Source organism: Cnephaeus nilssonii (genome assembly GCF_951640355.1).
Source record: "Cnephaeus nilssonii genome assembly, chromosome: 8".
NCBI classification, from domain to species: domain Eukaryota; kingdom Metazoa; phylum Chordata; class Mammalia; order Chiroptera; family Vespertilionidae; genus Cnephaeus; species Cnephaeus nilssonii.
In genome coordinates this window covers 23224660-23238051 of record NC_137079.1, presented here as the reverse complement: position 1 = coordinate 23238051, position 13392 = coordinate 23224660, and the positions used below count along the sequence as shown (strand labels likewise).

Sequence of the window (13392 nt, the reverse complement as noted above, 5' to 3'; positions counted from 1 at the left end):
ATTGATTTTTCACAGAGAGGAAGGGAGAGGGATAGAGAGCTAGAAATATCGATGAGAGAGAGACATCGACCAGCTGCCTCCTGCACACCCCCCACCAGGGGATGTACCCGCAACCAATGTACATGCCCTTGACCGGAATCGAACCTGGGACCTTCCAGTCCGAAGACCAACGCTCTATCCACTGAGCCAAACCGGTTTCAGCGACACCAGCTTATTTTAGTATTTTTATGGGATGAGTCCTCCTGGTGTTTTTTAGTTAATTGAACAACAGATGAAATTAAATGAATGTGTTGTAGGATTTTCCTTTCTCTGTACAGCTTCATGCATTATGATCATTAAACTGTGATCCTTTTTCCTGCCAGTCGGCATGTGTGGCAACAACTGAAGAAAGGGCAAGAAATGCTAAGTTAAAGCAGAAGAGACGAAAAATCAAAACAGAATCAAAGCAGATGCATGAAGATTACTGTTTTCAATGTGGAGATGGTGGAGAGCTGGTCATGTGTGACAAAAAGGACTGTCCCAAAGCATACCACCTCCTATGCCTTAACCTGACTCAGCCACCATATGGTAAGCGAGATCTTTAAGACCTTTTCTCAGACTTGCATTTTTGCCAACTTTGTGTAACTCAGAATATAGTCCACTGTCCTTAGTGGAGCGGTGGAATAGGAATCATTGACTAGGACAAACAATCATAGCAAACAAAAATTATGCTAGCGAAAATCTGTCTGTTTGCAAATTTGGGATACCTATGAGCCAGCAAGGATTGGTTTCTCCTTTATATTACCACTAGAGGCCTGGTGCACGAATTTGTGCACAGGTGGGGTCTCTCAGCCTGGCTGGTGATCGGGGCAGATTGGGGCCAGCCAGCAGAGGGTGGGGAGGCGCAAGGACTGCGGGAGGTTGGCCGGCAGCAAGAGGTTGGCTGTGGGAGCGCACTGACCACCTGGGGGCAGCTCCTGCGTTGAGCGTCTGTTCCTTGGTGGTGGTCAGTGCATGTCACAGCTACTGGCCAGTTATCCAGTCATAACAGTCACTTAGGCTTTTATATATAAAGATAGGTGAGTACTATGGGCAGTATCTCACATCTGTACCTAATGGTTCACCCAGCCAGACCAATGTTTGGCTGAAATTTGGAGTTGTATTCAATTGATCAGTCTCCAGAGAAGGTGGGATCCTGGGTTTTTCGTGGGTAATCAAGACAGGCACTAACTTGGGCTCTTCTCCTCCTGTCCGCCCCGTTAGGAAAGTGGGAGTGCCCGTGGCATCAGTGCGATGAGTGCAGCAGTGCAGCTGTTTCCTTCTGTGAGTTCTGTCCACGCTCCTTCTGTAAAGATCATGGGAAGGGAGCTCTGGTCCCCTCTGCACTGGAAGGCCTTCTCTGCTGCTCGGAACATGACCCCGGGGCTCCTGTGCCACCAGAATACTGGAGCAAGATCAAATGTAAACTGGAATCACAAGATCATGGAGAAGAAGCAAAAGAATGAATGGGTGGTGATTTCCTTTTTCTTTGAACAAAAAGGAAAAGCAGAACGTAAATAGATGGTGTGTTAGTGAAAGGAGAGACTGCTGCAGTGTGCACAGCCTTTGCCATCAGTACTGCCTTATTAAGAGACTGGGAGCCTGGTCCTGCGGCAGAAGCAGTTGGGGATATCTGGATTTTGTTTGATTTTGTTGGTTTGGTGATTCTTGAGTGGAGGGTTCGATTCCCTTGGTCCTTTCTTGCCTTTTATTTTGTTTCAAGGCCTTGCAGTTGGAAAAAGAGATGTCTTTCCTTTTAAAATAAGAACAAAGAAAAAGTTTTGTTAATGAAATAAGTGTAAAGTCCTTGGTTGTAAAAAGCAAAAGTCACCATCATTCCTTTATTTATTTTCATTTTTTAAAATGTTGAGAAGTGTAGTTCAGATAGTCTAATCAGTGTATGTGTGAGTGTGTTAAGTAGGAATTGGAGAAAGCCCTCTAGCAAAGGATATGATGATCTTTATATACCTCTTTACTGTGTAGTAGGTAGGCTAACTTCTCTTTCCCTTCAAAATGTCTTTCATAGCCTTGGAGAAGGGTTCTATGGAAGCATTGAATCTGGCCTCTTGAAAACAAAATGCTTCTGTGGATTTTACCTCTGTGGTCTTAAACTAGGTGGGCTTTGTGATGTGATAACTTTACGTGGAAAGTTATATAGTGTGATTTTGGTTTGGGTTTGGAGAGAAAAAGAAATGGATGCACTTACTGAGTTTGGAATGTTTTCCATTGATAGTGGGTATTTTTGATGAAGTGCATTTATGTAGATATGAATGCAGTATTAGAATGGTCATTCCTATTTCTTTTATATATATATATACATATATATTTTTATTGATTTCAGAGAGGAAGGGAGAGAGAGATAGAAACATCAGTGATAGGAGAGAATCATTGATCAGCTGCCTCCTGCACGCCCCCTACTGGGGATGGAGCTCACAACCCAGGCATGTTCCCTGACAGGGAATCGAACCATGACCTCCTGGTTCATAGCTTAACTTTCAACCACTGAGCACATTGGCCGGCCGGGCTCATTCCTATTTCTTGACACACAGATAAAGGCAGCTAGAGGGAGACGAAAGGCACAGACCAAAAAAGTTGGATGACATAAGCACCATTTTCGGTCACACCCTAGTTGACTTGGAAAGAATTAAGGGTATTTTATTTTGTCTCTGCTTCCCTCTCCTAATCAAACATTCCCTTTATCATCTGACTCCTCAAGTTTCCTGGTGAAACTACACAGATGAATTTGAATTGTTTTTGAATAGCTCTTTTCGGTTTAGTTCCTATTTGGGGTGGGAGGGGGGCACATCTCAGCAATTGCTGTTATCTGGTACTTAACGTTGTCCCCGTAGGAGAAGGGAGGGGAAGCACTTCTACGGGGTGTACAGTAGCCACACAAATACACTTCATCTCAGGAGCCTCTTAGGAAAGCTCCCAAGGAAGCAGTGTTAGCCGGAACGGTTGGCTGTGGTGCTTGCATCTCAGAGATGCAAGTGTTCCAAGATGTCTGCCCACAAAACTCACTTGCTTTTAACCCCCAGGAATCTGTATATTCCAGCATCCTTGTATGAAATGATTAGTAATGTCAGACATTGTCGTAACACTGTGCTGAGTAGAAGTCTAGAGTTAGCTTGAATGAACGTTAACTTTCTCTGTGAATTTTGACTGCTTACAATTAATTGCTGGTACCTGGTAACATTTATTTTCCCTCAAGAAGTACCTGGTAACCTTATGAAGGTAGGGAGGGTAGATGCTCTACCACACTCCTTCAGTTGTGTTGTGTGTGTTTCTTTTTCTTACCAATTTAGAGCTCTTCTCTGGAAAAAAGAAGAAAAGCTGTTTTGTGCCTCTCTTTTTTTTGTATGTAAATGTGCAATGATACTGGATTTTGTCTTGTGGGGTGGGGGGGGACAAAACAGGAAAAACAACACTACAGTTCCTTTACTTAAGCTCCTAAACTGCCACTTGCCTGATTCTGGCAATTAATTTTGAGGTAACTTATTGGGCCTCCAGTAGTTCTATTGATTAGATATGGTCCCAAAAGAAAGAGCAAAATGGAAAATGCTATACATGTTAGCAACTGTAATTGCTACAAGTAACATGGATTACATCTCGCCAAAACACTAACCTTTGCTCTTGAACAATTATATAGCTTGATGTCCTTTTAAAAAATAATTTAAGAAAATCTAGGTTTTATCATACTAAAACTTTATTTTCTATATATATATATGATGTTTGCTTTTCTAAACTTACTAACATGAAGGATTTCCTTTCATATTCAAAATGTAACTCTTGTTAAAACAATATCCAACATGAACTCTTATCTCCTTAGTGCTATTTGATATCTGATGACTTTTATATGGTAAGCCAGGGTCTAGTCTATAAACTACAAATACCTTAGGTTTAAGTATTTTTATGCAGTTCTTCATTGTGTCACATTTTGTTTGTGTATCTATAACAGAGCTCTGCTGAGCCTGCTTAATTTGGGGGGTGGGGGGGCTTAATAGAATTGTTCTGTCATTTCAGAAATCAGGGTAGAAAACAAAATAGCTAAGCCTAGCTCTGGGTCTGTGCATGAGTGTTCTTTCATGGTCTGAAAAGTGGTTTTAGTCATGCCAGTGCCAAGGAGCTCTTCTTACTCCGCCATTGTGTCACTGTTGACTATTGAATACATTGTGAAGTTGCAGGTTCTGGAAGCAGAAAGAGTAAGTTGTGCTTGAAGTGTGCATAGTATACATGCACTGTGCTCGCCTGTGCTTCCCCAGTGAAATATTCCAAACACACATTGCTCACTCAGTCTGAGGCTGGTATTGGTTAACTTTTAAATCTGTATGTGGTCAGAGCATACATGGTTGGTTTTTATTATTGTCCAAAATGAAATAACTTAAAGCAGCTTGGGATAATGGTGGTTGTTTTTTTTTTAACCTCATGTTAATTCTCGGGAGGAAGAAGTGAAGATAAGATGTTTCATAATCAGCATAAAGCATCAGAAATTGGATCAGTAACAACTAAAGATGAAATCCTGATAAAAATTCCAGGCGCTGAGCAGTGGAGAGAGGGGCTGGGCCATGCCTGGCCGGCATGAGAAAGCAGGAGCGGCCAGGAGCAGCCGAGAAGGCTAAAGCAGCCCGAGGACGCCAGTCACTTCTTACTGTTTAATCGGGGCTAGAGTTAGGGTGAGGTGGGTTTACCTTATGTTTGTTTTAACAAGCTCCCATTCTATCTCAATTCTCAAAAATAATCTGGCCTAAGTTACAGAATAGGCTTACTTTTAGAATCATCGAAACTTGTATGTTCAAGGCAGGAACATATCTCAAAACTAAAATAATAATAATGGGGTCAGGTAAGACTGCTCCAGTTCCCTTCTGCCATTCCCAAATATTTGTAAATAATGTTGTGCAATTCTGAGGTGATCATGTAAAGGACGCCCAGACGGGGCAGGTCGTTGGGCAACTTTGCTGGTTCATGAAGTAGGGTCTCCTTTTGGAGTTGTTTGTTGCATGGTATGTGTTCCAATCAGGGTCCAGCCAGATCTGCAGTTTGGAAACAGACACACAGGCCACTGTTCAGAATGTAATCTCTGGACTACCCAGCATTTGTTGCTTGTCTTTTGTTCCATTTTTAACACAAAGCTTCCTTTAACGTCCACCTTCAAGTCAAGGTGCTGCCACTTGCTATGTCCCACCAGGATAAGAAAACAGTCACCGCTTGGGAAGCTTACGTGTGATGTGCTTGTGCGTGAGGTACGATGATCCTGGGAAGCTGCTCTGTGGGCAGTGTCAGTTAGACTTGTCATCCTTCTTACAAGGCTGATGTATCTAGCCACCCCCGAGCTGTCCAAGTTGCTGCAGACATGAAATGATCATTTGGAATAATTTCCTTGGACCTAGGGCCACATAGCATTGGTCTGTGGTTATTTGTCCACAAAGAGGAGAACTTCCATTTTCAGATTAGCTAGGGCATAGATATAATTAGACAGCTTTGTCATGTATTAACAAATATTGAAAAGTTGGAAATTTGTATATACTGAAATCTATCAACTTTTATCTGGGGTGGGGCACAGGGAGAAGAGGGGGTGGGCAGTAGGGTAAGGGAGGGGGACGATGATGTTTACCACAGGTGCGAAGTAGTCACTTTAACTTTGAGACCTCTGCCTCATGTATTCAGGTGTTTTAAGTACTTGAAATTCTTCAGATTCTCCTTATTTTAACAGTTACTTTAAAATTTATGAAGTAGAAAGCATTGTTTTATACACTGTTTTGAAAATAGCCTAGTCTCTTACCCTCTTTCACACGGATTAAAGGTGAAGTTCTGCAAGTGGGAGAGCATGTTCACAGTGGGTTTCTCAGATCTAATGAACACATCTGAGGGAGAGACTCCTGCATGGGATGCCAGCAGCATTTTGATGAATATTTCCCATGTATGTTCTTTATCATTTTGTCAACCCAAGCACCTCTTCTTTCTAATGTATGCCTGCCTGGGAAGGGGCGGGGGGGGGGGGGATTTGCACTTATGTTACACTCTTGAAATGTTGGGTGTAACCTGTGTGTTTAAAAACCATTTTTTTTATTTTTTATTTTTGTCAGTCCGTTGCTTAAGTGACCAGTTGTGCTTGTGGCACATACATGTGAAGGGGGAGGAGAAAGAGAGTTACCTGTTTTTTGGTAGCCTCTGAAAGTCATTAACATGTAAGTAAAAGGGAAAAGATGAGTAGTTGCCAAAGTCATTTATTCAGTCCTTAGTTTTCTTATGTGACGTTACTCTATCTGCATATTGGCAAGAAGCACCCTCAGGTTCCAGTACTCCCTTCCCTGGCCACCACAGACTTCTGATATGTGTGAATGCAGATTATCTGGATTAGGTATTGATAAGGTATTCTTGTCAGTTTGGAAGTGGACTGGATAAAATTTGTTTATATCTCTATTTCATTTGTGCTGTCACATACTCTATGTTAAAAAAGAAAATCATTATTGCCACAGACAACCAAGTTGCTAAATGATGATTACAATTAGCTAATAATAAGATTCTTTTTATATACAAGGGTGTGTGCAAATTTGAATTGATATGAGAAATTCATTTTTACCCACTTGTGATATTGCACAAACACAGATACCGACAGATTCTGTTTTCATTTCCTTGTGATCTTTATCTATGATAACAACCTTTGTAGATTGGTTATTTCTGTACTTTATCTGTAATAAACTTTGTAGATCCTGTGAAATGTTATTTTACCTAAATCACTTGAGACTTGAGTCTTTAATAACAAAGCACCAATATTCACTAAAGTCAATCTCTTCTGAGTTTCTGTGACTCGGCTAGAAGCTCGACACTAAAGGATTAGTGACCATTTTCCTGGGGGTGTTCCACTAGGGCATTACTGTATATCGACTTGATGTTGCCACACAGACTTCAAGATATATATTTTGGGGATTTTGTTGATTGGCCTATGTTTTACTGCATAGTGTGAATTGTGCAAAGCTTGGTTAACCTGTATATAGATAGCTTATTGTTGACTCGTTATCGTGTATTTAGGATTGCCTGTAATATTTAAGCTGCTTACTGCTGTCTGTGCTGGTAGGAATATACAATTTTTGTATATTATATTTACTGAGATGTTGCCTTTTTTATTTTATAAATACTTTGGAATTCAAATGTGGTTTGTTTTGTTGGGGTTTTTTTGCTTCCATAAGGATTCATTTGGAAAGGTTTTTAATGACATTCCACTGATTTCAGATTTTGCTTGAGATTGACTTCAATAAATTGTCCTGTATGTTCCAGATTAAATATGTGGACTTGTTCATTGCCTGTAGTTTCCGGCTCTAGTCTCGGCCACAGGCCTTCCTGGGAGGGAGGGGCCTGGCTGCGGTGCTGCCCCACCCAGGGTGCCGACCTGTCAGCGAGGCCTGCAGCACAGCAAGTCTGTGAGAGCTAGGTACATCTGCCTTCAAGATGCAGTGCTGCTGATACACTGGGACCCGCAGATGCAGGGGTTTCGTTTTGTGTTCGTGGAGGAAAGGTCCTTGGAGAACGATGCTGCGGGCTTTGGTATCCTCTGAGAATATTCAGGCACTGGCCAGTTGGCGAAGGACATGACTGGGAGGTTGAAATCACTTTCATCCCATTGGTTTATCAGACGGGAAGGTAGCCTGCTGCGTGGCAGGACACTGGGAACTAGCTCCTTGCCGAATGTACCGGAGAACAGCACTGCTTGCCCTCCATCCCTCTTGCTAGGTGATCTGAGAACACGCCAAGCTGCTGCTGACCTGGCCGGGTAAGGAGGCCGAGCGCCTCCCCTGCCTGCAGTTCCCCGAGTGCCCACCAGCGGGCGCTGACAGCCGCTGAGACCGGGCCTCCGGGGGCGGCTTCGTGTGCTCGCCGCAGCGGCTGCCACGTCAGCGCGCGTCTGGGCTGAGCGGCGGCGGCATGGCTCGGATGAGGAAGGCAGCGGAGGCCTTCTGGGCCGAACTGGGCTTGCGGATCGCACTGTTCGCGGCCTTCCTGTAAGCGGCTTACGGATCGGGCCCCAGGGCCCGACACTCTGTTGCATGGACCGGGTAGGAGGGTCCCCGCGGCGCTGCAGGCTCTCCCGAGGTCGCGGGGAGCCGGAGGGAAGCAGACCAACGTGCTCTGCACTTTTTTGTTTCCCTTCAGGGTAACAGAGCTTCTCCCGCCCTTCCAGAGGCTTATCCAGCCCGAGGAGATGTGGCTGTACCGGAATCCGTATGTGGAAGCAGAGTATTTCCCTACCAAGTCCATGTTTGTGCGTGGAGGCGAGCCCTTCCTCCTGCCCCTTGGGACTGCTTACTGCGCTGTACCGCTGGGAAGCCAAAGTGGTCCTTCTGGCTCCCAAATGGTCCTGGTGGGAGGCCTGTTCCTCCCTTTGTTGATGTGCTAAGATGTTGCTGAGCCAGATTTAGGGCGCCCGGCCATTCGAGAGGCTGTCCTGCTGGAGGACCGAGTTTGTCCTTCCTGGGAAGCGGTTGGGTCTGACATAGGAGTTCTGTCACTTCCCTCCCTCTCCCTGTGGCGCTCCTTTACCAACTGGTTTTGCGGTTTTGTTAACCTTTGACATGTTCTGGTTCAGGCCATTGCATCTCTCTCCCCACTGTCTCTGATCCTCCTGGCCAAATGTCTCAAGCAGGCGGACACAACGGACAGCAAACAAGCCTGCCTGGGTAAGAGCTAACCTTTCCAGCTGGTGTCAGTGCTGGAATGAGAGGGCAGGGTTGTGGCCTCAGTGTGGAAGCCACCGAGTTCTACCTTCCTGAAGTACCTGTATCTGCCTGGACCCCACTTGTTACCCTGGGACTGTGGTCGGCAAACTGAGGCTCTTTGGCCCCTTGAGTGTGGCTCTTCCACAAAATACCACGGCCTGGGCGAACCTATTTTGAAGAAGTGGCGTTAGAAGAGGTTTAAAAAATTTGGCTCTCAAAAGAAATTTCAATTGTTGTACTGTTGATATTTGGCTCTGTTGACTAATGAGTTTGCCGACCACTGCCCTGGGAGACAGAGAAATAGCACTCAGAACTTTCAACCTCACAGATGGCCTGCATGCCCTGGATTATGTGTGCCTCAGAAATGGCTTCAGCCGGCACAGAAGTTCTCCCTGTGCCACAACTGAGCGGTCAATTGTTGAGGGCCGGAATCATGTTGTTATTGTTGTTAATCTTCATCTGAGGATATTTTTTCCATTGACTTTCAGAGAGTCGAAGGGAAGGAGAGAGAGAAACATGGATGTGACAGAGACACATCCATTGGTTGCCTCCGGCACACGTCCCAACAGAGGCCAGGGATCGAACCTGCAACAACCAGGATAAGTTGAACCGAGACCCTTTTGGTACGCGGCTGGCATTCACCACTGAGCCACGTCGGCCAGGGCCAGAACCATTTTTATAGTCAGCTTGAGCCCGACCATTCCTCTATCTCAGAAAGGCCATGGCTTGTCACTGAGACAGTGACCATGCAATTCCTTCGAGACGGATGCCACTAACGATGGGTTTCTTTGTCTTCCAGCTGCCAGCCTCGCCCTGGTTCTGAATGGTGTCTTTACCAACACAATAAAGCTGATAGTGGGGAGGTAAGTGGCAAGAGGGAGCCACCAGTGCCTGCCTCGGCCTTCCCTCGGCAGGAGAGACGGTTGATGGCACTCCGGCACACATCTTTCTCCTTATCCTTCTTTATTCTCAGCCTGTTCTTGCTCCCTTCCCTGCCCCTCAGTCCTGCGGGTGACACTGGGCTCTTTTCGGCCCCAAACAGCATTTCCCATTGGCACCCACAGCAGTGTTCAGTGTCCTCTAGAGTACCCCCCGAAGCTGCACTGTGACGTGCTCTTTGCCCTAAAAGGTAACCATGTGCCAAAATAAAACCACCTGTGCTGGCTTGGCTTCCTCCTCCACTCTCCCCATCCCCCGACTTAAACACTGACCCTGGAAATAAGGCTTTTCTCTAGTGGTGACTAGACTAATCCAATCTCATTATTTTGCCTGGACACTATTTAACCAACAGTTAACAGGATTATGGGTGTCTGATACACTAAAATATCATTTCTGGAGTTGTGACCAGAAATGACATCTGCTCATTTCTTCCAGGCCACGCCCGGACTTCTTCTACCGCTGCTTCCCTGATGGGCAAGCCCACTCGGACTTGACGTGCACGGGAGATAAGGATGTGGTGAATGAGGGCCGTAAGAGCTTCCCTAGTGGACATTCTTCCTGTATGCCTACCATGTGGACTCTACTTTTATGGTTTGGGGATCACTGCATTTCATGTAGGAAGCTTGTGAGGATGGAAACATCGTACTACTCTTGTTCTTGTATCTAGAAATTGGAGACCCCCCCATCTTTAAGAACCCCAAGATTTCACAAGCCTGAGCCTCAATATTAGGGTAAATATTCAAGAATAGGGGAGGTAGTTTACCTTCCTGAGATTTGAACATTTTATTACTAATGTATTATTTGTTAGATCCTACAATCTGGTACCAGTCATAGAAATATTAACTAACCTTTGACACTATGTGTCAGCTGTTTTGAAAAGCATTTTATTTTTTAAAATACATTTTTATTGATTTCAGAGAAGAAGGGAAAGAAGTAGATAGAAACATCAATGAGGAGAGAGAATCAAGTGCTGCCTCCTGACACCCACACTGGGGATTGAGCCCACAGCCCGGGCATGTGCCCCAACCAGGAATCGTACCGTGACCTTCTGATTCATAGGTTGACTCTCAATCACTGAGCCACACCAACCAGTGGAAAGCATTTTAGATTCTACCTCATTTGACACTATACTAGCCCAATGAAGTGGGTACTATTATTTTTATGATTCTCATTTATACATGAGAAAACGAAGGCATTGAGAAGTAAAGTAACCTGCCCCAAGTCATACAACTAGTACTCCAAAAACTATTCTTAGGATATTAACTTTGGAACACAAAATAGTTTAATTTTTCCTTTAATTTCCCTCTCCCTCATAATCAATGTTCTACTCCAGAAATATACAAAAAAAGGGATAAAATATGTTCATGTCCCCTGGCCTCCTACTTGTAGATTAATTAGTGAGTAGCTTCCTTTAAAAGACATACACTTACAGGTTTTCCCTCTTCTAGTTGCATTTGCTGGGCTGGCCTTTGCTTCCTTCTACCTGGCAGGGAAGTTACACTGCTTCACACCACAAGGCCGTGGAAAATCTTGGAGGTTCTGTGCCTTTCTGTCACCTCTGCTTTTAGCAACTGTGATTGCACTGTCCCGCACCTGTGACTATAAGCATCACTGGCAAGGTAGGCAAAGTCCTCATGCCCTGGAAGCTTCCATGTATCTATCACTCATCATTTTATCTCCAGCACCTGGCACAGAGGAGACGCTCACTAAGAGTCTGTTGAATGAATAAACCCGTGAGTATGGGATGGTCTGGGGCCTATACTAAGAGAATGCATTTATAACTACATGAAAGATGAGAAAGGAGACTGGACCTTTTAAGGAGATAACCAAGAATTAATGTCCTAATTTTTTCATTATTTTGAGGCATCATAAATTTAGAATAAACTATAAGAAATGTTTTATAACAAACCTCAAATTTATTTACTGTCTTAAAATAAAAATCAAATTAATTGTCATGAGATCTTGTCCAGAAATGAAACTAAAATTCAAGGAATGTAAACTAATTTTTTGAGAAGAGACAATTCCTGAAGTTTATTCCTTCCTCTAGAACTCTTTAAGTGGTGAAAACAATGAAAGTTGTTAACAGCATGAAGTAAACCTTTGTTATTCTTCTGAATTTAAAAAATCAACCTAATGTACTTGAAAAAGGCTTCTTATACTTAACTAAAAATGTGTTTTGCTTTGGTGCTTAGAGAACAATCTGATAATCATGTAAACTTTCTGATCAAACTGAGAAAGCCCTAACCCTGGGTTTTTGCAGCCCAAACAATGAGAATAACCTGGAGGGCCAAGTTCTCTATACTGTGTGCTGTCTGGCATGATTGAAGAGTCTAATATGATTAAGAGAAGACTTCATCTCCTCTCTCTTCAGATGTACTAATTGGATCCGTGATTGGCCTGACATTTGCCTATGTCTGCTACCGGCAGTATTACCCTCCTCTGACTGATGCAGAATGCCATAAACCATTTCACAACAGACTTGTACTTCCTACTGCACAAAAGAATTCTATGGATCCTTATCCTCTTGATATTTAGAAATTGGAGCTACCTCAGTTGAGAAGAATAGGTGAATCAGCCCCTCCTCTCTGGACCATGGGAAGATAAGAATTTCCTACCTTTTGACCTGTTAAAAGATACAAGTGAGGACATCAGCATTTCATTCTGTTCCATGATTATGCACTTTTGCCCCTGTTCACATGAATTCATCATGAGGAGTCACAAGGTTCCTTTTCACTACTGTATGCCACACATTCTCATAAGAGAGCTTTCAATAATACTCCAACAGCGTACAAATCTGGTTCGTAAGATTGGTATCCTAAGACCTACAGAAGTGTTTCTACATATAATGCCTTTTGTTGTTGTTAATCCTCACCCAAGGATATTTTTTCCATTGATTTTTAGAGAGAGTGGGAGGGAGGGGGAGAGAAACATCAGTGTGGGAGAGACACGCACTCCAACCCTGAGGATTGAGCCTCCAACCGAAGTACGTGCCCTTGACTGGAATCAAACCCGAGATCCTTCAGTCCATAGGCTGACACTCTTATCAACTGAACCAAACCGGCTATCGGCAAACCGTGGCTCGCGAGCCACATGCGGCTCTTTGGCCCCTTGAGTGTGGCTCTTCCACAAAATACCACGTGCAGGCGCGCACGTACAGTGCGATCGAAACTTCGTGGCCCATGCGCAGAAGTCGGTTTTCAGCCTGGGCAAGTCTATTTTGAAGAAGTGGCGTTAGAACACCCAAGGGGCCAAAGAGCCGCATGTGGCTCGCGAGCCGCGGTTTGCCAACCACTGGGCTAGGGCATAAATGCCTTTCTTAGAAGGATCTTGTCACAAAGAAGCCTTTACATAGCCCTACTTTATCCTAAAAGCTAGAGTCAATTCTCAAAACTTCATTTCCCATACCTCAAAACTTTAAAATTTAGGGCATGACCAACTAAATTATTTTGTTTCCATTTACTTTCTCTGGTGACAATTCCATCAAGCCTTAACTAGGGGAGTATCCGTTTCTGGCTGGTTTAACACTGCTTTGCATATCTTATCCAAGTTCAGCTAGTTAGTGGTATTTTTAATACTGTGGACATAAAGGATTTGTCAAATTACTAAGTAAACACAATAAAGAAAATGGTTAGGAGTGTGGTTTCAGTGCTAATAACTGATGACTGTTTCTACCTCATTTGTCCTTAACTGTGCTCATGAGCTCTCTCTCCCTTCATGACTGAAG

The 13392-nt window shown here is 43.9% G+C and overlaps 2 protein-coding genes across 8 annotated transcripts in view; both read left to right on the top strand.

Moving 5' to 3' along the window:
- Positions 1 to 5556, top strand: part of NSD3 (nuclear receptor binding SET domain protein 3) — a 108718-nt gene extending 103162 nt beyond the window's left edge. For all 4 annotated transcript variants that reach the window (XM_079778464.1, XM_079778461.1, XM_079778462.1 and 1 more), the window contains 2 exons: positions 363 to 567; positions 1243 to 5556. In XM_079778464.1, the coding sequence (XP_079634590.1) occupies positions 363 to 567; positions 1243 to 1484 (447 nt within the window). In that variant the 3' untranslated portion in view covers positions 1485 to 5556. The remainder of the gene's footprint in view (positions 1 to 362; positions 568 to 1242) is intronic.
- A 67-nt stretch (positions 5557 to 5623) lies between these two features.
- Positions 5624 to 12724, top strand: PLPP5 (phospholipid phosphatase 5). Of its 4 annotated transcripts, none has more exons than XM_079778467.1 (7): positions 5624 to 8015; positions 8167 to 8275; positions 8600 to 8690; positions 9529 to 9592; positions 10104 to 10198; positions 11117 to 11287; positions 12040 to 12724. In XM_079778467.1, exons 1-7 carry the CDS (start codon positions 7939 to 7941, stop codon positions 12201 to 12203), a joined length of 771 nt encoding a protein of 256 aa, XP_079634593.1. In that variant the 5' UTR covers positions 5624 to 7938; the 3' UTR covers positions 12204 to 12724. The 4 variants fall into 4 exon arrangements, with proteins under 4 accessions (XP_079634593.1, XP_079634592.1, XP_079634595.1 ...); XM_079778466.1 differs by having other exon boundaries at positions 10104 to 10228; XM_079778469.1 differs by having other exon boundaries at positions 5624 to 8069; positions 8167 to 8235; positions 10104 to 10228.
- The last annotated feature ends 668 nt before the right edge of the window (positions 12725 to 13392 follow it).